Source organism: Amia ocellicauda, chromosome 4 (genome assembly GCF_036373705.1).
Source record: "Amia ocellicauda isolate fAmiCal2 chromosome 4, fAmiCal2.hap1, whole genome shotgun sequence".
NCBI classification, from domain to species: domain Eukaryota; kingdom Metazoa; phylum Chordata; class Actinopteri; order Amiiformes; family Amiidae; genus Amia; species Amia ocellicauda.
The window spans coordinates 39,639,106-39,660,586 of NC_089853.1; the positions used below are offsets into that span (position 1 = coordinate 39,639,106).

Sequence of the window (21,481 nt, forward strand, 5' to 3'; positions counted from 1 at the left end):
ATATCAATTATTTCAACATATCTAAATCATTTAAAGATATATAATTTAAAAGTACATTTTAGATATATCTCTAAATGATTTGCAGATATCTTTAAATTATTTAAAGATATCTCGAAATATTTGAAGATATCTTGAAATGCATTTAGAGAGATCTCTAAATGATCGACTCTGGTGTCCCCCACGACCCACAAGGATAAGCGGTTTTGAAGATGGATGGATGGATGGATGGATATCTCTAAATGATAATTTGGCTTGCCATACTAATGGGGGGGAAATGGCTCACCACTAGGTGGAGTTTCGGAGTAGCATCTGGCAACCCTGAACATACGCCGTCTAACAGTAGCGGAAATTGTCACATGGTATCATACGTGATCAAGAAATGTGGACTGGCAACATATATTATTACAAAAAACATTAGACAAGACATTGTTTTGTTTCTGCCGACGACGTGCAGTTGTTAACCCCCGGACTAGATGGTATTTTAACCTTGCTTAATCATACAGTGCAAGGTCGTGTCGTATAACATTGATATTACACATATGCTTATATTAACATAGTATCCTTAACACAAGCATACCTGCTATGCGACAGCTACTAACCTATTTAGTGTGTATACTATGACTGATGTACACTACTCGTACCCTAAATTATAATGCTACTACTACGATTACAAACTATTTCTGATATTAACCTGCGTATATACTATCATAAAAATAATATATATCCAATAATGTCATGCAGAAAATAGTCACATGTAGACAAAGTATATTAAAATACTTTAATTCTAGTTATGAATAGTAGTAGTAAATATAAATAATAATAATAATAGCAAGAAGAATGTCTTTATTTGTGTATTAGTGGTCTGATGTGTATGATGTATTTTAGTTTCTTTAACAGATACATTATTTTAGATTGTATTGCACTTTTTTAATACTCTTATGTTTTGTAAGTCGCCCTGGATAAGGGCGTCTGTTAATAAATAAATAATAATAATAATTAATATTATTATGATGCCCAGTCATGACGAGGAACTATAACTTGAGAAGAACTGAGGTGTTCCCTTCGGCGACAAGAGGGGGGCGCTGTGGGAAACGCTTCTCCCTTTCTGCGGCGCTTTGACGTTCCGAACCCAGCGCCTGGCCAATGGGTGACAAGGACGGGCTTCGGTTGCAGCCAATCAAAAGCCACGGCGGTTTAAAGGCATTTAAAAGAGGGAGATTTGAATTCAAACTGATTATACAGACGTACCAAGTGATAACGCGGCCTGCGGGCTGGGGAAGACCATTTAAATCAGTGAATTCATAAAATTGGGTGGATTATTTAGCAGATTCAAAACAAAACGTCTTTGTTAGACGATAAAACACTGATTTCCAGACGATAGGACGGGGGAGGATTGTTCGCAGGAGGGGGATATTCAGACCCTTTCATCCTTTGGCCATCATATTCAGAGGTATGTGACGATGCACACAAATAAACAGGGCCTTTATAGACGTTAACGTGATATAATCCGGTATAATGATTGATGGTTGGTTTGTACACCCATTTATAGTTTGTGTACACTAGTATTTTCTTTGGTCTAGATTTCAGAAAGCAGCGCTACAGACGCAGTATTTTAAGCTATAAGCAGCTCTGTATGTATTTATTGTGAGTCGAGACGGCGGCAGGGTATTTTTCAGAAGTTATATAGCAAAGCATTTCAACGACCTCGCTCCTATATAACTTCTATTGGAGTAGGACGTTGAAATGCTTTGCTATAGAAAAACTAACATCGCTTCCTGATGGCCGCCAGCAGGTCCTCTGCACAACGAAAGCAGCGCTTGTGAGAGTCGCACCGCTGGGCAGTGTCTCTAACGCATGTCATTACGTGTCGACAGCACCGTTTGGTTTAACACATTGTGTCGGATGTGTTATGTTGAGAGTGCGGCAGCTCATCTGGGATATTAACTTAATTGGACATGGATAACACGGTCACCACTCTAGTAATGTCTCCGTTGTGTCGTGGTCTGGTTTGTTGTTCTAATCCAGCACTTGCGCTTACTTTTCCAGTGACATGGATGCAGTGAGAACCGGGAAGCCACTGTCTGGTTATGGGAAGGTGAGCAGCTCGCTTTACAGTCCCTGAACCCCCTTCTGGATGCTCAAGCAGGGGATGTGTTCAGGGCCTTGCCGTGAGATGGTGGACACCCTGATTATTATTTTTTTATAATCCTGTTGGTACAACCGGCACCTGGCGTTCCAAGCAGTTTATGCCATCCATCCTTCATTGTATGAATTCATATTGAGGGGAATTAATCTGAAATGGTTTTAATGTTATTGGTCATGGTTTGGAAGAAATTAACCCTTATCCTAATGACATTGAAGCATTATAGTACTGTTCTAAATGGGAAATGGGATTTCATGGATGCAAAGAAGTGTCTGGAAACTAATAAATGTAAGGGGATGTTCCTTATGCCACCCCCCCTTCTGTAATCATTAAAACCGAAAAGGACTTATTTTTGTTTCACAACTAGAAACACCCGGGTTGCAATTGAGATCTGTATTATACTACAGCGTGTCAAAGTGGTTTTCTCTCCCGGGTTCTCTGCAGATGAGTGGTGACGGACCCAAACGGGTTCCCGTGTCCCAGAGCCGGCAGGGAGCAGCAGTGACCCCTTCTCAGCGTGTGTTGGGCGTGTCCAATGGACCTCAACGAGTCCAGCGCCCGGTAGGGCAGAACAAACCCCTACAGACCCCGGCCCCCCGTGCCAAGACCCTGAACACCTCCAACCAGAACACCCCCCTGCCTGCACCCTCGCAGCCTGAGCCCAAGCCCAAGAGCCAGCCAGCCAGTCTCCCTGTGCATGCTCCTGCAACCCTTGCTGCTCAGGAATCGAGCAGGGCCCCCGAGCCTCCCAAGCAAGAGAAGACTACTGGTGAGACCTGGTGCTGCTTTCCCTTAACAGGATGGGCAGAGCAGTGGTGGGCCCTTCTGCTGTCCTGGAGGGCTGTAATGCTACAGTTTATTATTAAGGGTCTTACCTGCCCCCTGCTTATGACCTGGACAGCATACTTCACTGGTTTAGGAATTCAAAGGTTAATTTCCCCAAGATCACAAATGGAAGAAATGATGCCCCACCACCAGTACAGGAGCGTTGACCTTTATGATGTTGGTTATAAACCGTGTGAATGTATCTTCCTAGATTATCTAGAATGTGTAGGCTTGCATAGTCTGTGCTGTTTGCCCTGTTGGGGTGTGCTGCTGTACTGACTCTTCTCTCTTTTCCAGATAAACCTGCAGCTACTGAACTGACCAGCAACTCTGGTTCCAATAAGTAAGTAGGCATTCTCCAGAAGTAAGTGTTGCCAAATGAACGCAGGTTGTGCAGAAGCTAGTGCCTGGCCCACTTCTGCTTGGGTATCTCACTCCCCAGAACATGATAGCAGTCCCTTTGGATTTAGTTTAGTGTAGTCCAGGGTTTGTCAACTAGGTTTGGGCCAATTTCTTTCTGTCCTAATAGTCTGTGGGCCAGTGGAGGGGTGCAGACTGAGTTCTCTCTGGTAAGAGTGGGGTGGGGTGGGGGGTGCAGATGTGGCTTTCTCCAGTAAAAAGGGGGGGGGGGGGGGGTAAGAGTGGAGAAAAGACTGTCAATGGAGGCCATCCAGAGTTGTTCCCTAGACTGATCAAAACTGTACTGGTCTACCTTTGTCTGGAAAGTGGCAAGAGAAGTTCTACATGGCATAGTTCTATCCCACATGGAAATACTGGGGGGGGTCTTCTGTCTCTGTTCAGGAAGCGGTGGACGCTGGAGAACTTCGATATCGGCCGGCCTCTGGGCAAGGGCAAGTTCGGGAATGTATACCTGGCCCGGGAGCGCCAGTCCATGTTCATCCTTGCCCTGAAGGTGCTCTTCAAGAAACAGCTTGAGAAGGCAGGTGTGGAACACCAGCTCAGGAGGGAGGTGGAGATCCAGTCGCACCTCAGGTACAGAGCTCCCCCTCCCAGGTCACTCTCCCTGCCTGCTGCATGTGCACTGGCTATTTTGGCTGTTGATAGCAACTCCCTCTGCACTGTAGAGGAATTACTAAACTGCTCTTTAGGAAGACTTGTCATGTGGTCACAGAACACTGGCTTTAATTTTATACGTATAGATTTGTTTTAACGTACTCCATATAACCCGCCCAGGCACCCCAACATCCTGCGCCTGTACGGGTATTTCCATGACTCGTCGCGGGTGTACCTCATCTTGGAGTTCGCGCCCAAGGGGGAGCTGTACAGCGAGCTGCAGAGATGTGTGCGCTTCGATGAGCAACGCAGCGCCAAGGTGAGTGCCTCCTGTCCCATCCTGCTCTCTCTGACACCATACACAGAATATTTAAACCATTTCTGCTCTGCTCCTTGTGGGGCGATTTTAATTGGAAACCCCCCCCCCCTGCCATCACTAATCTGCTCTGTGCCTGCAGTATATCACTGAGCTGGCCGACGCGCTGCAGTACTGCCATTCCAAGAAGGTCATCCACCGGGACATCAAGCCCGAGAACCTGCTGCTGGGCGCCAACGGGGAGCTGAAGATCGCGGACTTCGGCTGGTCGGTCCACGCGCCCTCCTCCAGGTACTTGGCTCTTCAAACTGTGTCCCGCTGGGTCACACCTCTGGGGCCCTTTGGCACTGCAGCCGCTCTGTCGGTTTGACACCACCATTTTTAATGTGTTGTTGGTTTGGAAGTTGATGAGGTGGGGTGGGAGGGGGTCATCTTTCCCACCACCCTGTAAAAGAACTTGATTTAACTTGGATATTGGAAAGCAAACTTAACACTGCAGTGGTTTAAAATATTTATTGCAATTAGAATTTAGAAAACCGGTTGTCTGTGGGGTTTAATTGCATTTTACAGCTTCATGGAAACAAATGAAATCCTGTAAAGGGTGTACAGGGGAAACATTTATTGGGGTGGGGGGAAAAAAAACCTTTGGAAGTGGGCTGAAATATTTTGAAATCCACCAGATTTTTAAAATCTGTACAGCACTCTGGATGCCTTGCCAAGGCCGCTCTACTAAACACCCATGGGTCGATATTGTATGAGTAAAAAGAGTAGCAGTTTCGCCCTGATCTGGGAGAGCCAGAGTGATGGGCAGTGGGAGCTGGGGGTGTAGTAGTCCGGACAGCTGCCTTGGTCACTGGCGTCTGAGCAGCTGTGTGCTGGTGTCTGCAGGCGGTCCACGCTGTGCGGCACTCTGGACTACCTGCCACCCGAGATGATTGAGGGGCGAACGCATGACGAGAAGGTGGACCTATGGAGCCTGGGCGTGCTGTGCTACGAGTTCCTGGTAGGGACGCCCCCCTTCGAGACCAAGAGCCACGAGGAGACCTACCGCAAGATCTCCAGGGTAAGGGGGGTGCAGTTAACTCTGACTCTGTATTTGAAGCTTGGGTGGAAAGGAACCCTGGGGCCTCGAGGCCCAGAGCTATCACACCTGGGATGGGCTTCTGGCTGTGGACCAATGCTGCAGAACCTTGTGTTAAACTCTGCAAAGCCCTGAAAGATGAACCAGGGGGTGGAAAAGGTATCCTCCCATTACGCTCCCTCTGACCAGCCTTTCCACGTTTTCCTCCTCCGCAGGTGGAGTTCAGTTACCCGGAGTACGTCAGCGCAGGGAGCCGGGATCTGATTGGCCAGCTGCTGAAGCACAACCCGGCGCAGCGGCTCCCCCTGCAGGGTGTGCTGGCCCACCCCTGGGTTATCGAGCAGTCCAAGTGCTCCACAGTCGGCCAACCCAGCACCAGCGTTAGCCAGTGAAGCGGCAGTTGCTAAGACTGACCTTCCTGCCCCTGCCACCCACCAGAGCTCAAGACTACCTAGCTCTGAAGATGCCCCTGGCCAGGGCAGGGGGTGCGGCTCCTTTCTGATGGAGTTGGTCAGTATTCGGTCAGGGGAGGGGGGCGTCCTGTAGAGCCAATGGCTTGAACAGCCCTGGACAGTGAGTCCAGGTCATTGTATTTTATTTTCTCTGATCTACAGCGCCGCCATGTGTGGTGCTCGCTCTGCCCTTCGTCTGTCGTTTTTCTTTTGGTGGTGTAAGAGACCCATTCTCCGCCTCAATATTTATACACCTTGCCTGGATCTCCACAGGCTTGTTGACTTGCACAGAGGCTGGTGGCTTGACTCCAGGGAAAATTTATATAATTCACCTGTTCTTGTAAATATTTAGCCGTTTTAAAATGATTATGGACTTTTTAAAAATAAAGTGACAAACCTGTGTTCTAACTGTATTAAAGATGTAATAAATCTGTACAAATTACTCTTGTAAATAAGTACTGGTGTGTCTCTGTGAAAAGGAACCGGTTGGGTTTTTTTAACGCCAGTCCTTGATCTTTCGGTGGCTGCTTCAAACTTAAGGCTTAAAATAGTTTTCCATTTAAAAAAAAAAAAAAAAAAAAAAAGTAAAAGCCGGGATACTCTTATTCTCCCCACTGCCAGGTCCATCATGGAAATAATTAGTTATGAAGATTAATGTTAGTCTTGACATTTTGCTTGTCTGGGTTCAGTTAGGAGCCTCCCTCGCCAGAGTTCAACAGTCTCCCCTTTCAGCAGCTCACGGGGAGTAGCTGGTGTCTGTAGCAATGGTCATGAAACCCTGAGGGTGAAAAAAATTGATATTTCAAGAACCGACAATGTGATCCCTACTCTCTCAACTTACAAAGAGGTCAAATCTATTTTAGCCATTTGAGGAGACTTCCCCCCCCCCCCCATTGCACAAGAAGCACTGTGGCTCCCTCGCAGCGTCTTCATGTGAAGGCCTATGGATGCGGGCAGCTGCTCCTACACTGTAAAGTGCAGTGGGCTGGACTGCCAGTGCATCCCCTGCTCTGGGTGACGGGGTCTCCCGCTGAGTGTGGTGCTATTTCACTGGAACCTTTTGGTGGCCTGACCTTTTAAGTGGGTGCAAAGCTGTACTTGCAATGGATCCCATTTAATCTGCCACACCTGGAGCAGATTGCTACATAAATTGGGATCACTCGGTTGAAGTCTCATCTGGGGCTGGGGGTGGGTGAGAGAGGAGAAGATGTGTTGATCACTGACCTGGTTAACCTTGAGCACAGGATTGACCAAGCTGACTGAGGGGGTTGTGGGCAGCGGGATGCCGGCAGTCAGATTGGCTGGGGAGGGGGAGGGAGAGAAGAGGCAGTTAAAATTGGGAAGAGCTCCTCTCCATGCTGCAGTATTGTAGGATCGGGTCCGACTGCAATGGTGAGGGGTCTGCTGGCAGGCATGTGTCCTGATGTGTGTGTACACAGGGCTGTAGGGAGTGAGAATAATCACAGTGGAGTTGCACCTGCACCTCTGGGAGCAGGGAGTGGTGGACTAGAGGGAGGAATATTTTTTGTTTTAATTGTGGTTGTTGCTAGGTAGTTGTTTGCGTCACTGCATACTGACTGGGGTGTGGCACTCACATTTACAATCAAGAAAACCTGAGGGTACAAACTACTTATGCAATCCCCAGCACTTAAGAGTTGACAATCCTATACTGTGTGTCTGTGCATAAATCTCTATTATTCCCCCTTTTCTTGAAGAAGCATTGCAGTGTTCTTTCTTGCACAAGCTAGCCTGGGTAGTGTGACCCTGGTATGACGCCCATTCCTCCCGCGCCCTGTGACTGTGACTAACTACTTTGCGTGAGTTTTCCTGGGGCCGCAGATCACTGGATCACCACCGGTGCTGACGGGCCGTCTTCAGACTCACCGTTCACTTTAGGCAGCACGAGCAACTGAATCCCTGTCTTCAGTACGCTCTCCAGTGACTTGGTCTGAGAGAGAGAGAGAGCAGACAGATTTGAGATACAGATTGCAGGCTGTTCAAATACTCCCAGCCCTGACGCAGATGTATGTGTATGAATTGCTCTGAGTTAACCTTTGTTCTAAATCTGGTTGGGGGGGGTTCCCTGGAACTAAAGAGGGGTGGTGCAGGCTCTGTGGGTTCTGTACACCTGCTAGGATCTCTAGGGCTTCATGGCACCCTCTGTATTTCCTAAACAAAAGTTTTTGAAGGTCTTGTTACCTGGAACGGTCCCACCTCGGTGGACGTCAGACTCAGTGTCAAACTGCGGAGGGGAGAGAGAGCAGATATTAGTGCTTGGTGTGAAAGTGATATAAGAAAATGTAGCAGATTGCAGATAACGTCTTTCGTGATCGATTACTGGATGAAAGGGGCTTGAGGACTGAAACACTTGAGTGTAACACACATTGCTGAAAATTAAACCTAGACTACTGTGTGTGGAAAACCTCCCCAGAGTTCGACGGCTCACTGGACAGGGCAGTGGCTGTGATACTCACTTGCCCAGAGCCACAGACCCCTTCAGCTTCTCCTCCGATATAAACACGTGGACCTTGAAACTGGCTTCCTTTGAAGGCAAACAAACACAAAACATTCACTTGTTCACACTTAACCAGAGCTCTATACTGCAGACTTGAAAAACACAACACCAACACTGGCATGTCACCAGAGGGAGCTCAGGGGAGCAGAAGGGAAGCTGGAACAGTCCAATACTGTCCCATCCGGTCTATTCTAGGGTGGGATTTGGCTTTGGTTAACATACACCACTGAGGGCTGCTGTCATGGACTTCTTGTTCTCACCATCTCCAGTGTGAAGAGTGGCGCCAGCGAGGCATCGGGTTGGATGGCGAAAAACTTGGCGGCCACAGACATGTCCACCATCACATTGTCGGGCAGGAAGGAGGCACGGGGTGGCTGGCTGGCGAACGCCTGCACCAGCATCAGCATGTCTGGGAACTGCTTGGGCAGCTGTGGGAGAGTGGGGGGGTGATTAAGGGCTGTTTGCGCATAGAACCTCAGAGTGCAGGACACAGGATACAGGACACTTCAGAAGTCATAGGTGGGGTTTAAATGGTCAATAGATATAGAACTCAGGGGACTTATTCATGTGACATGTCTACATAATATCTGTGGATACAATTATATAGATGTTTAACAATTGCATATGTAATACAGCAGGTTACATTAATATATATAAAATGTTGGGGACAGGTCTGCAGTGACGTAATTCCGCACCTGGGGGACGAACATCCCGAAGCTGCTCGTGTTGAGGCGCAGAGGGGAGCCCTTAGGCAGCTGTAACAGAGAGACACATACATTATCACTGCACTGTTCCTGATCACTGCACCCATCTGAAAATGCTGTGGGAACACTGATGAAATGTAGTCAGGACAATTAAGATGTATTGAATTGAATTGTTCTACAGATGGTTCATAATGAATGAGTGAATAAATCGATGACACGGGAATAGGGTCTCACTGTTATGTACACAGGTCACACATTTCAGTCTCTCGCAATCTATAGTTAGTTTGATATTTCCGACTCTTTCCGAGTTAAGAAAGCGCATTTGAAGATTCAACCCCAAGTCAACAGAGGGCGCTGTTTAATTAACCCCCTAGTTGAGTTAGTGCAAGTTAGTGTTAGATTACCTGCAAGCGCACAAAGTTATTTTGTTCTCTCTTTTCTTAGCACTTTCGGGTCTCTTTAAATTTATTATTTTTGTGGCTCTGGTTTGAAAACATGTATCTCTGCAGACACATTCGTCAGTAGTGAAAATCCAGATCCCAGCTGAACCTGCCATCGGTGGAAAGGGTCAGACACACTTAACCGGAGAAAGGTGTGGACGGTTTATTGTCCTTCTAGTTTGTTCAATGTAGTATTTTCTACTGCTTGTTTTTGTAACCTTAAATAAATCGCTGCAGACAAAACACGAATAAATGAAGTAACTTGATAGTTGATCACAACACACACACGCACGGACCCCCGAAAAGGCATGGGGGTTGCGGGCTGTGGGACTCACCATGTTGTCGGTGATGTTCACCTGCAGCAGGCCGGCCGACAGGTAGGCGAAGGCGGCGGAGTTGACGCAGAACTCGGACACACCGAGAGACAGCATGCGGCTACTGTCCGGGGGCAGCGAGAATTGCCCGGCAGGGAAGGGGGGCTCGGCGTGGGTCCGCACACTGTAGAACTCCCCCTGCGGAGAGACGACAGGAGGAAGAATGAAGGGCCTGGGGGCAGCATACCAAACAGCAACCATCAAGACATTGTTATTAACAACTAGAACGATAGGGGTACCTTCAGACTCAGTTCCATGTCCGAGTCTCCCACTATGGGGGTGCTGAGCAGCGGGACCTCAACCAGGATATTCGGGTTTATCTGGACAGAGACTGGGAGTCAAATGGGACAGACGCACATTCTGATCAGTAATGATACTCTGAATTACACGGTGTAGTGTGTGCATGGTGGACATCCAGGCAAAATACTGCAGTAATGTGATTACTCCGATAAGAAGTGTCTGGAAATCTGGCAAATAAATATTGGCGTGCATCATCGTACCTTTCATGTTTTGAAGAACGGTGTCAAATCCGCCCACCGCGTCATTCACCATTGGACAAAGCTGTGAGGACAGAGGACACAGTCAAACCAACGGTCTAACAGTCAATTATACATTTTATTTCACCTGTGTTCAGATGCATCTCTGGAGTGGCTATAACAGTGCTAAAATTACTGATAGAAAAAATAAAAACTACAAAGCAATTACCTTTTGTTGTACTTCGGACATGATTCTTCCTTTAATGCTGCCCAAGAACAAGCTGAAAATAAAGCTGTCGAGGGGGAGAGACGGTCAACGATCCGGCTCTGTGACTTGGCTCTGTCTGTCCCCTCTAGTCCTCAGAGTACAGACTATAACAACACTTACCAGCATTTATTCTATTCCTTCCTGTGTTTGTGTGTGACTATCCTATTTTAAGACTTTCTACACTGTTTAAAGTTTGCCAGGAGTATCTGTTTTAGTCTGCATTGGGTTTCTGTGACAGCTGTGTTGCTGAATGTCAATAGACCAAGGAATTGGACAAATATCTGCCAATACCCTGAGAAAATCCTCTCTCCCTGGTAGATGCAGAATGTTACCACTAGAGGACAGTCTTAGTCCATACTTTTAAGATATGGAGAACTGGATTTCAAACCATAGCAAAAATCTGAATGTTCATAGAGAGAGAGAAAACACAACCCAAACACATCTATTTTACAGCAATACCACAACATTGGGATGTTCTCTCTGATCTAATTGCCCAGTAAAATACCTTTTCCTTCTGAATTCCTCTTTTTGAATTGTCTCCCCCTGCCAGTATCTCTCTCTCTCCCTCTCTGTCCCTCTGTCCCTCTCCGTGTCTCTGCCCTGACTCAGTGACTCTGTGTGTCTGTTTCAGGGTGCAGTACCTGGCCCCGCCGTAGAAGTGGACGTCTACGTCATTGAGGCCAGAGACACACTGCTGGCTGGAGAGGGAGAGGTGTCCGGTGTCGTCCGTGCCTGGGGACAGCAGCAAGGACACGTGCATTCCATAGAGGGCCACGTCAAAGGTGCCACTGTCCCTTCTGTAGTAACAGAGAGAGAGAGAGAGAGAGAGAGAGGCAAAAGTAATTTTCAGCCTCCTCTTCCTCCTCCTCTCCAACACCCTATCCTCGGCTGGGTGTGCGTTTCCCTGCTGGATATCCGGGTGCAGAGAGCTCAGATGACAGCAACCATCCTGCACTGGGGTGTCTCTGTGGGTCGGCTGCTTTGCAGGTTCTGCCCAGCCTCAGACCTCACAGTTATGACTGTCCTCCTCCTCATGTTCCTCTGGCTCCTGCACAAGGCCCGTGTGACGGTGATTGCGTGTGTGAGCTCTCTTTTAATTTACACTGTGTGTCTGTGGGACAGGCCACCAGACTCACCCTCTCTGTGCTGGATTGCTCTTTTCCCTGGGGATGTGAGGCTTATGTTCAAGAGCAACAAGGGCTGGAAGGTTGTCTATTTTGGTCAGCAGGGGACAGCAGTGTGATGCAGTGTGGAGAACTGAGTTTGTCGAAAATCAAAACTGAAACTGTGTCCTTTTCTATACAGAACATACGTTAATAGTGTCCCTTGTGCGTCTTATTTGGCTCAGTTACACACATGGGCATGCAGACCTGCACGTTTCGCACACACACACACGCTGACCTCGTGCTCAGTCACTCACATGAAAGTGTAGTGCGTGTTCCAGTTGCCGTGCACCTGGACGTTCAGGCCGCTCATGGCCGCCATGATGCCCTGTCCCTCGGTGAATTCTGCGGACGGCTCGGGCAGGTTGAACTTCGTAATTCTCATGCTGGGGGGAGGGGAGAGGACTGGTCAGTATACAGATCCCTGTGCCTTAAACTGGCTGGAATCACACATGAAAATCATACACATTTTACAGTAAAAAACAAACATCAAATTAAACTCACCTAATCAGAGGAAAGAAAAGGAATGTGCACTTTATCTATCTATCTATTTATTTATGTATTTATTGATCTGGTTTTAAAGTCTGTCCTTGTGTGTCAGTAAGACATCACCAATCCTGGGGGGCTGCAGTGTCTGCTGGGTTTCGTTCCAGCCCAGCTCTTGGCTCCTTAATTGGTCAAATTAATCAATTAATTGGATTAATTTAACCCTTGTCTCCAGACTCTGGAATGTTCTGTGGATTCTGTGTTTTGAGTCATGAACAAATCGTAAGGGAGTGGCTAGAAAAATTAAATATGAACCTTTTATTTAAGCCTACCGGAGTAAATAATGTTATTAAGTAATTGGGATCTCCTGTTGGAACAAAAAGCATCAGACACTGCGGCCCACCAGGACTGGAGTCTGACACCCCTGCTCTAGAGGAAGGAATCTCATCTTCTGATGCTGGGGGGCAGCAGGCCTCTAGTGCAGGGGCTCATAGGTAGGTGTGATCAATAATCAGACTATAATACTATAGAGAGAGAGCTAACTTGTCCGTCACTGGGCAGAGAGATGGACAGAAAAAACAGTATGTCTTTTCTGTCCATCTCACCTGTCCGTCTCGCTGCCCGTCTCAGCCCTGCGGCACAGAGAGCGAGCGGCAGCCTCTGTCCACCGGAGCGCTCCTACCTGTTGAGTGAGAAGTCCACAGCCCCCAGGGGGGAGATGTCGACCTGCCCAGTCACATCAGGAATGGACAGGCTCCCCAGCTTCTGCTGCAGCAGGTTGGTGCCAATGTGCTTCCCTGAGGAGGGGAATCGCACCAGGGGCTCAGAGCAGCAACCATCTTTCTAATTATGCCATTGAATTATTGATCTCTTAATTTAACAATTACACTCTAACTGCATTTCATTAAATGGTAAACAATGCTTACTTCTATAATTGACTTACTGTCCTCTTCATTAAACAAGTGGCCGTGAAATTGAATTAAAACAATCTGCTTGTGCCAAAACACCCAGACTGGATTGGACGGCCAGGGCTGGTGTTTGGCTGGACCTGCAGGACAGCCTGTCCTTAGAATCACACTGTCCAGTGAGGGGTGATGTGTGCGTCTCCGTGTGCACATCAATGGGGAATAGATTGTGCTCTTGAACACAGGGGAGTCCATATTAGTGTGTTAGAGTGCAGTTAGTCATGTGACTCGGATGGTTTGCCAAACTAAGAATTGTGTGTTTTTTGCATTAGTTTGTTTGTATTATCAGTTTTCCTGTCCAGCACGCTCCCTAAACCCTTCCAGGGTGCTGTTGGCAGTGCGGCGCTGGTGCAGCGTGGCAGCTCTTACCATACTGCAGGCCCTTGCTGGTCAGCAGGGCTTTTATGCCGGCGTTGGTTCCCAGTGCTTGATGGGTCGTGGTCAGGAGGATGAGCAGAGATTGCCACATCTCGAGGAGTTGTCTGCTCAGATCACGAGCTCTCTGCAGTGCAGCGGTTGGGAACCAGGTGGGTGACGCTGCTGGTGGCCGAGGGAGACAGGATTGCACCACAGGGCAAAAACCACAACAGCCAGAAAAGAAAAACAAGAAAATGTGACAAAGAAACATGAGAATGATTGCAAAATGATCAAAGTTAGAGAGATCCACACAAAAAATCCTTCTCCTCCTCTTTCCTAGCTCCTTGTCAGAGTGTGGAATTCCTCTGGCAGTGGCTGATAAAAAATATAAAAACATAAAATAAAAAAGAGACTGTATCACAGGATGGGAGAAGGTTAGTTATGTTTATTGTTTGCAGAACTGTGCTTAAGATCGAGAGGCAGTCCTGCTGAGGACTACAGAAGTGAAGTGGCACTGGCAGTTGACTTTTTGATGATGGCATGTAGGTGGCTGCAGTTCTGAAGTATGACACGAACATGAGTATGATGCATAGAGGTACCTTCACACACCCCTCCTCTCTCTCTCACGCACACACACACACAAACTGCTTTCTAGTACAGATTTTTTATATATATATATATATATATATATATATATATATATATATATATATATATATTTGTCGTTTTGAGTCAAGGGATATGAAAGTAAACCACAAAGCCCCTGTTGCAGTTCAGACATCTTGTGGGTCAGGTCAAACTCACAGGAAATGCAAACAGGTCTTGCTTTGCATTATTCTGAGCTACACAAATGTTAAGAGTGAAACGGTGTGTGTGTGTGTGTGCATGTGTGTGTGGGGGGGCAGGTCTGGTTCTCTCTTGGGGACTTTCCAAACCCCTCTCACAGGCTAAAAACGGACTGTGCTTGTTGACACTGATAAATGATAAACGAAAGCTTCTCTTTCTTAAAATAAAAAGAGGAATTGATGAACAGAGGAAGGGAAATGTTTTCATTGTTTTTTGTTTAATTCCTGTTTAAGTCTGATAAGAAATCCAATTCCACAGAAGTTGTATATTTTTGATGTGACGAAAGCGTACACAGTGAATGTCTCTTGAGTGAGAAATCAGAAAGAGAACTGAGATTTTCTTTCTTCATTTAATCATAAAACTCACGAGCGGGTTTGCTGTAGTTAAATTCACGTGATGTGATTTACTATGGTGCACTTGACTAATGATTAACTCATTAACTGGGTGCGATTTGCTGCCAGGGATGGTGGGGATTTTCCCCCCTTCTGCTTCCCCCCCCCTGGTCATTATATTTTATCCCCCTTGTGGACACGGTATAGCCTCACTTCTGATATGCATTTGTACATTCAGTCTCAGAATTTAATATGTAATTTCCATTACCATAAAACCAGTACAGTAAAATATACATAACATAACATACAAACTCTCCTTGTCACTGATTGACCTTTTTTGCCGTGGCGCTGTGTTGTGATGCACCCCTGTCGATCAGTCGCCCTTCACATCACATCCCCATTCACTGTCCATTCCCCATATCATTTGTTGTAGTTTACAGCCAGCAATTTAATGTTTTCAAGTTTCCTTTAAAGATCAGCCGAGTAGCGTAATGAAAATGAGCTTTGCCTTGCAAGCAGCTTGCTGCCTTCACCCAACTTCAAGCCTGTTTGGCATGTCATGTTTTCCATTAAGAATTGAATTAAACTGATTATATTGCTAAATATGTATTACACAAATGTTTAATACAGATAATATTAAAATTCAGAAGTCCTGATGCTGCCTAAGCACAGCAAATTCTTACTTTTTGTAATACTTTTCTATGTTAATATGGCTAACTGCCTGATTATTTCTCTCTTTGTTTTGAAGTTGTGCCTCTTCTGAGCTGTGTTCTTCATTGTTGTAGTCGGAATTGGCCATGTAGGAGCCTAGGCTAAGCAAGCCAGTTACAAAGTTTTTGTGCTGAAAATACTAGCCTGCCTTTACTAGATGGAAGTGTGTTAATGAAGGAAGGCAAAATAAAAGGTCACAATTAGTTGACTAAATGGTGCTTTTTTCAGTGATTCATATGTTATTTAATGGTGTCCCAGTGGTATTTGTCGTCTGGCCAAACAAATGCATGAACATTGAGAAAATAAGTACCAAAAAATCCACCCCCCCATCTATGACAATTAAAAATCCCCCTGCTCTCACATGTTGTCCCCCTTCTGCTTTTTTAGTTTTTTAAACAAAAAAAATGCACTATGCTTATTAGACTTATTAGGTAAATAGGCTTTCAATCGTTGAGGGCCTGCAAATTAACTATGGCCACTTTCATACATAGTTCACATGCAAATAGTTAGAATCGTGGTTCACTTGCCAAATGGACTACTTTTTTCAGATTTGGTTAGGTATGTTTCACACCAGCAGAATTTATTTGCACTTGAATTTCTTTGAAAGTTAATACAGGAGTGTTTGCAACGTTCAACTGCCGCTTCACACGGACCAGGATTGTACTGATTTCACGCGGTGCTTTTCCAAACACACTCAGATCGCTTGCGGAAGTTCCGTATATAAGGAAAAAAATATATATATTTGACATGCCGTGGTCTTGCTCTAACTTTCATTAATTTGGTGCTTTTACTGTAGAACAACTAATGAAAGATTATTGTGTTTTTCAGTGGAAAAGACTTTCGGATGAGATTCATCTGCGACATCTAAAGAATATCAGGAGGTTTGAACTGTGGTAGCCACTGCAGAGGCCTTTTACCATCAGCTTGTATTTCAACCACAGTCAGTCAGGTGATCATGGAAACATTTATGTGGTTGTAGCAGATTTTTGGTCTTCAAGGAAGTGACAAGGCTGGTCAGTTTCCCTGCGTTGCAGGCTATCACTTCCACTGTTTGCTTTTCTGTGTTTGAGCGGATCGATTCCAAGTGAACCAGAAGGCATTTGTTCTCTAATTGCAAAACAACTGGCAGAGCAATGTAGGCAACGGACAGAGTTCACTTTCAAATGGACGAAGACCCCCTCCTATTCTGGTGGTCTCGGTCGGTTTGGTTTGATCTGCATCCTGGTATGATTCGTCACTCTTAGAGATTTCACATAAAGCTCCAGATGAGCCGAACTCTGCTTGAATCCAGATCAAACCAAAGTTGTTAAAGGCCCCTAAATCCACACAATGAAAGTGTCAAGATTGTAGCCTGAGCTGCGTCAGGGAGCCTGAGTCTCCAGGCGGTGTAAAATGGAGGACGTGCACCAGGGAGGGAGAGAGAGGGGACACAGGATACAGGCAGGTCTTGACTCTACTGCCTAGGATGGGGGAAGAGGAACTGACGGGGGCTGGAGTCTACTGCAGGCAGAGCAAGTGGGTATTTTCCCTTGCAGCTGTAAACTGTAGAGTAAATGCTGACTGACTATGCTCATTGACTCACCGCTCTCAGTCCTGTACTGTCTTTGGCTGACTTACAGGAAGGAGAAAAAGCTTTAGGGCTTTACTATTTTGTGTTACACAGTAATGTATTTATATATATATATTTTTTTTTTAATCCTGAATCGGTTCTAGTGAAAGTGAAATGCCGATTCTGTGTGATTGTTCTTGTTTGTAGTGGGTGTGCTCTCTGCTCTGTGTGTCCAGTGTATCCCATTCAGTTAAACAGTGCTACAAAGTACCCAAAGACAACAAACAAAACAAAACCACAACAACACAAAATCTACAAAATGAAAAAGTAAAATCTTATCTCCCAAAGCCAAGAAACTAATAAAACACTAGGGCAGAGGTCCTGACAGTTTTTTCCAAAGGAGACACAGTCAATAGCAGAGCCGCTTTTACTGAAATCACCATAACCCACATTACACTGTCATGTGATTATATTAGAATTATTCTCTGCCACGGGAGCCGCCAACTTAAGCTTGGCAAGCTGTGCAATGAGTAACCATGTGCTAGGGAAACAAATGAGATCACCCACAATATACACACACACACATATATATATATAGACACACACATATATATACTGCTCAAAAAAATCAACGGAACACTTAACATTGATTTCTGAACTTGGAGTGTTCCCTTAATTTTTTTTAGCAGTATATCTCTTTATTGTGACCAAGTACATAAATATATATATGTACTTGGTCAAAATAAAGAGATTGTCCTGATATTTCTCTCCTTTTATAACCATGCAAGAATAACTTGATTAGGAGTCCAGCAGAACACACTGACTTTATTTGTATGGTTCTTATAGTGCTTACTGAGAATGTCAAGCTGTATTTGTGTATTTGAATAATGGTAGGATCATTTACCTTGTGTTCCCGTGTGACCTAGCAGGAGCGGCGAAAGTGAGATCCAGGCAGTGGGGAAGCAGACGGTGAAACTGTAGTTTTTGTTTGCTGATCTTTAATTTCTTGCACAGCCCCAACTTCCTGTTTCTGAGACTCATATCACTCTTAACAGCTAGTTGTTTCCTTGTGTGTGTGTGTATGTGTGTGTGTGCCTCTAATGGTGAACCTGCCTTTCTTGTTTGTTGACTGCCTTTTGCTTTCCTTTCTGTGTGTGCCGCAGGGGGTTGTGAATGTGTGTTGCTTTAGGAATACGCGGTGGTGTGTGAACACAATTTGCCTTTACAAAGGACAGGGCTCTGACTGTCCTTATGAGTTCCCTAGCTGGCTTCGGACGTCCAAATGGTTTTTCCAATAGACAATGAGATTTTAAGTGTCAGTCCATGTCGCCAGGTCAGGGTTGCTGGTCGTCAGCCAGGTCACCAGGGTTGGGCCCGTGATAGTGGTCCTCAAACAATCCGGACAACCAGTTGTTAGTTTACAATTAATCACTCAGTATGCCCTCCCTCTCTCTGCTCCTACAGCACAGTAAACCCCTTCCTACACTCCCCATACACTGAACACCTGTGTGTGCTCTTCTTATCGCAGCCTGTCTGATGAATCGCAGGTGAGCTTGCCTGGGCTGACTGGTGACTTGCAGGTATTTTCCCATACTGTTCTGGTATAAGAGTGCCAGCAGGGGGCTCCAATCTGCTCTTATATATCTCACTTTCCTGTACAACAGCCCTGTGTCACAATCAATAAATAAATATATGTGTGTGTATGTATGTATTTGCTTTGTATTTTTGTAATAATATGCTTTGTAAGCCATCCCATCCCCAGTCCACAGTTTGACTTCAGTGTGCAAGTGTTTGTGTGTGTTTGAGTGAATGTGTTTGAGTGTTTCAGAGAGTGTGAATGTAAGAGACATGAGTGAGTGTTGTGTGTGAATGTGTGAGTGTTAGATGGGGTCAGTAAGAGGGCTCAGAGTATGGCTGTACAGGAGCTGTGGCACAGCAGAGGGTTCATTCCAGCATTTTTAGTTTTGTTGTCTTGGCTTTCTGAAGATTCTATTCTCAGATTGTGTTTGCGCCATTTGTGAAGACGTTTTAGCTGCTGCACTGGGGGAACTGAGAGAGCCTGTGGTTTTACATGTCAGAGCTGCAGGGGGTGGGGGTGGGGGTGCTGGTGCAGAGGTACGCATAATGTAGTGGGTGAGTGAGCAGTCCATTGTGTCACAGCTGCGCTACCCCAAAAGAACATCCACCAGACTCTGTTATATTAGGTGATTGGGGGCAGTTTTTCCAGGTCAGGGCCTGGTCGCCAGAAATAGTCCATGTTTCTTAGTCATATATGGACAGAAATGCCGGGCTCTGGCCATCCCTGATCCCGGAGAGAGTCTTCTGCTTTTCTCTCACGGTGAGCCCTTTACTGCCGTATTGAGGCAGGTGGGACAGTGGTGGGGAGCCCTGGTCAGGGAGGGCAGCAGCCTGTGTGTCCTGTCCTTCACTCCTCAAGAATGAACACACCTAGTACCCCTGAGCGACAGTGAATCTTCAAGCACTATACAGTCATGAATAGCTTCAATAGCTTTAGAAGTAGTTCAAGATAAAACGGACAGAGATCCTTTTAGTTGCTAATCGGAAGGAAAAAATAAAATAAATACATATAAACAGCATCTTTCCCGTGCAGCGCTGAGCCGACCAGGCCTCTGATGCTGTTTCCATGGCGATGAATGGAACTCTCATTGAAAAAGATGAGCCGCTTAATAACCAATTACCAAAGTGAACCGCAGAAGCATCTTACAGTCCTCGATGCTTGACTGTCAAAGCACTTAAAAAATTATATATATACAAATACATAACCTTTTGTTTATAAACAGGAAACCCTATTTTAAAATGTAATTGAATATCGCCGTAGATTCAGTCCTTATACCGAAATCAATTTCAATCCGACTACTACATAGATTTTTTTATAAATGACAATTTCTAAATAAATATATTAGTGGGTTAGAACTTCTCTTTACTGTAGATATTAATAAGCGCTGACATGTCAATCTGCTCCCCCGGTCTCTCTCTGACTGCGCTTGGCTCAACTGGACTTCTGTGGCAGAAGGAAGTGAAACTGCAAGCGCGCTTGCACACACAACACAACACAACACACACAACACACACAAACCCGCAAAACACAAGCACTGAGAACAACAGGAAAATAGTACTTCACTCAGGTGATCGAATATAATGTTTTCACGAGAATACGGTGAATGCTCTGTTACTCCAGGTCAAGCACACTGCAGAAGATTAGATTGAAACCAACTTTCAGCTGTCTGCTAATAGAAATAATAATGATAACCAGTGCTAAATGGGGCTTATCTGTGCTTGTTTTGCTTGGTTAGTGAGGACCGCGCACGTCTTGCTGCAGCATCAGCCCCAGTGCTCAGCGCGCACGAGCTGCAGACGGACGGACTGGAACGCCACCCGGGGCTCGCGCTCACGTCACGGACAATGAACAGGTACCCCTGACGTGCCCTCGCAGCAAAAACATGGTCAGGCCGTCTGTTCCCTGCGCGGTGCGGGAGTGCAGAAGAGAAGCCTGATGCATGCCGAGGTCTGTTGCTGCTGCAGGAGCCCGGCGTTCCGCCAGGACCTGGAAGTTCTGTGCATATTTTGGAAGGATTGTGTCACTTGTCCGGAGAGTACGAAACGATATGCATCTACTTCGTTTTCTCTATCAGTAGAGAGAATGTGTATGTCAATCGTGGTAGCTAAAGGACATTGCATTCGCCTTGCATTCAAAGTGCTTTACAGAACAGAAGTGACCAGGACCTCTAAATTGGTGATTAGGTGCTGTTCTCCCCCTGTCCACATGGGGTCGCACGTTCACTTCGGTTCCCCAGCAGTCGCAATGCAGAGTGTGTCCAATTACGTTTCTCAGCGACAATACTTTTGTGTGTTGTCTTGAAGGATCCAGACTATATTCGCTCTGACTCTTCACTGTATTCAGACTTCTAGTATTGTTTCTGTGCTTTGCAAGGAGGATTGTTTTGATTATTCAATGAATCATTACAATTTTACTTTTAGAAGGACTAATTCACATACATTCACACACACTGAACGCGTCTTCCTGTCTGTCCAGTGGAGTGGAGATCACCGTTAATTTGCTGATTACTGAACTCCAAAGGAAAGAGAACAGCTCGTTCGTTCTGTATTTTTTGCTTGTATTTTAATCTCCTGAATTGCAAAACAAACAAAAATATTTTGAATGAATCCCACCGGAAAAATGCCATCTTGCTGCCTGGTTTTAGGTTTATTCTCTGTCAATCCAGTTAGCATTCAACGATGCAAACATAACAATCTGCCTGAAGTGTCTTTTGTTGTGGTCATTGCATTAGCATTACCTCCTATTGTATTTTGAGCAAATATGGAGTCTTGCCTAATATAGCATCTGACCTCTATTAAATAAATGCAAGAACAATGTTATAAATAGAATAGGCTATACTGTGCACGATTAAATTGTTTTTAGGGCTGTGAAATCAGACAGAACAC

General features: G+C 45.7%; 2 protein-coding genes across 4 annotated transcripts; one reads left to right on the forward strand and one right to left on the reverse strand.

The window, feature by feature from the left end:
* The first annotated feature begins 1,223 nt into the window (after nt 1-1,223).
* On the forward strand, nt 1,224-6,273 carry aurka (aurora kinase A). The gene is made up of 9 exons (XM_066702145.1): nt 1,224-1,450; nt 2,047-2,095; nt 2,588-2,912; nt 3,266-3,311; nt 3,770-3,961; nt 4,163-4,301; nt 4,441-4,589; nt 5,187-5,361; nt 5,595-6,273. Exons 2-9 carry the CDS (start codon nt 2,051-2,053, stop codon nt 5,769-5,771), a joined length of 1,248 nt encoding a protein of 415 aa, XP_066558242.1. The 5' UTR covers nt 1,224-1,450; nt 2,047-2,050; the 3' UTR covers nt 5,772-6,273.
* Nucleotides 4,797-18,116, reverse strand: bpifcl (BPI fold containing family C, like). Of its 3 annotated transcripts, none has more exons than XM_066702143.1 (16): nt 17,922-18,116; nt 13,592-13,759; nt 12,940-13,054; nt 12,029-12,157; nt 11,250-11,405; nt 10,570-10,633; nt 10,365-10,425; nt 10,104-10,195; nt 9,826-10,002; nt 9,042-9,101; nt 8,607-8,774; nt 8,306-8,373; nt 8,031-8,073; nt 7,716-7,779; nt 7,056-7,132; nt 4,797-6,609 (listed from the first exon to the last, which is right to left on the reverse strand). In XM_066702143.1, the coding sequence occupies exons 2-16, from the start codon at nt 13,689-13,691 to the stop codon at nt 6,568-6,570; spliced, it is 1,416 nt and encodes a 471-aa protein (XP_066558240.1). In that variant the 5' UTR covers nt 13,692-13,759; nt 17,922-18,116; the 3' UTR covers nt 4,797-6,567. The 3 variants fall into 3 exon arrangements, with proteins under 3 accessions (XP_066558240.1, XP_066558239.1, XP_066558241.1); XM_066702142.1 differs by having other exon boundaries at nt 13,592-13,762; XM_066702144.1 differs by lacking the exons at nt 12,940-13,054; nt 17,922-18,116 and having other exon boundaries at nt 13,592-13,758.
* Between the last annotated feature and the right edge of the window lie 3,365 nt (nt 18,117-21,481).

What these genes read in the sequence shown, in the direction of transcription:
- aurka (XM_066702145.1), top strand. Translation starts at nt 2,051, where the DNA reads ATGGATGCAGTGAGAACCGGGAAGCCACTGTCTGGTTATGGGAAG. An exon ending in AGCAACTCTGGTTCCAATAA is followed by an intron (nt 3,312 to 3,769) that starts GTAAGTAGGCAT and finishes GTCTCTGTTCAG; the next exon opens with GAAGCGGTGGACGCTGGAGA. An exon ending in ATGAGCAACGCAGCGCCAAG is followed by an intron (nt 4,302 to 4,440) that starts GTGAGTGCCTCC and finishes CTGTGCCTGCAG; the next exon opens with TATATCACTGAGCTGGCCGA.
- bpifcl (XM_066702143.1), bottom strand. Translation starts at nt 13,691, where the DNA reads ATGTGGCAATCTCTGCTCATCCTCCTGACCACGACCCATCAAGCACTG. An exon ending in TGTCCGAAGTACAACAAAAG is followed by an intron (nt 10,426 to 10,569) that starts GTAATTGCTTTG and finishes CTGTCCTCACAG; the next exon opens with CTTTGTCCAATGGTGAATGA. An exon ending in CTGTGCTCAAGGTTAACCAG is followed by an intron (nt 6,610 to 7,055) that starts GTCAGTGATCAA and finishes TTTCACCCTCAG; the next exon opens with GGTTTCATGACCATTGCTAC.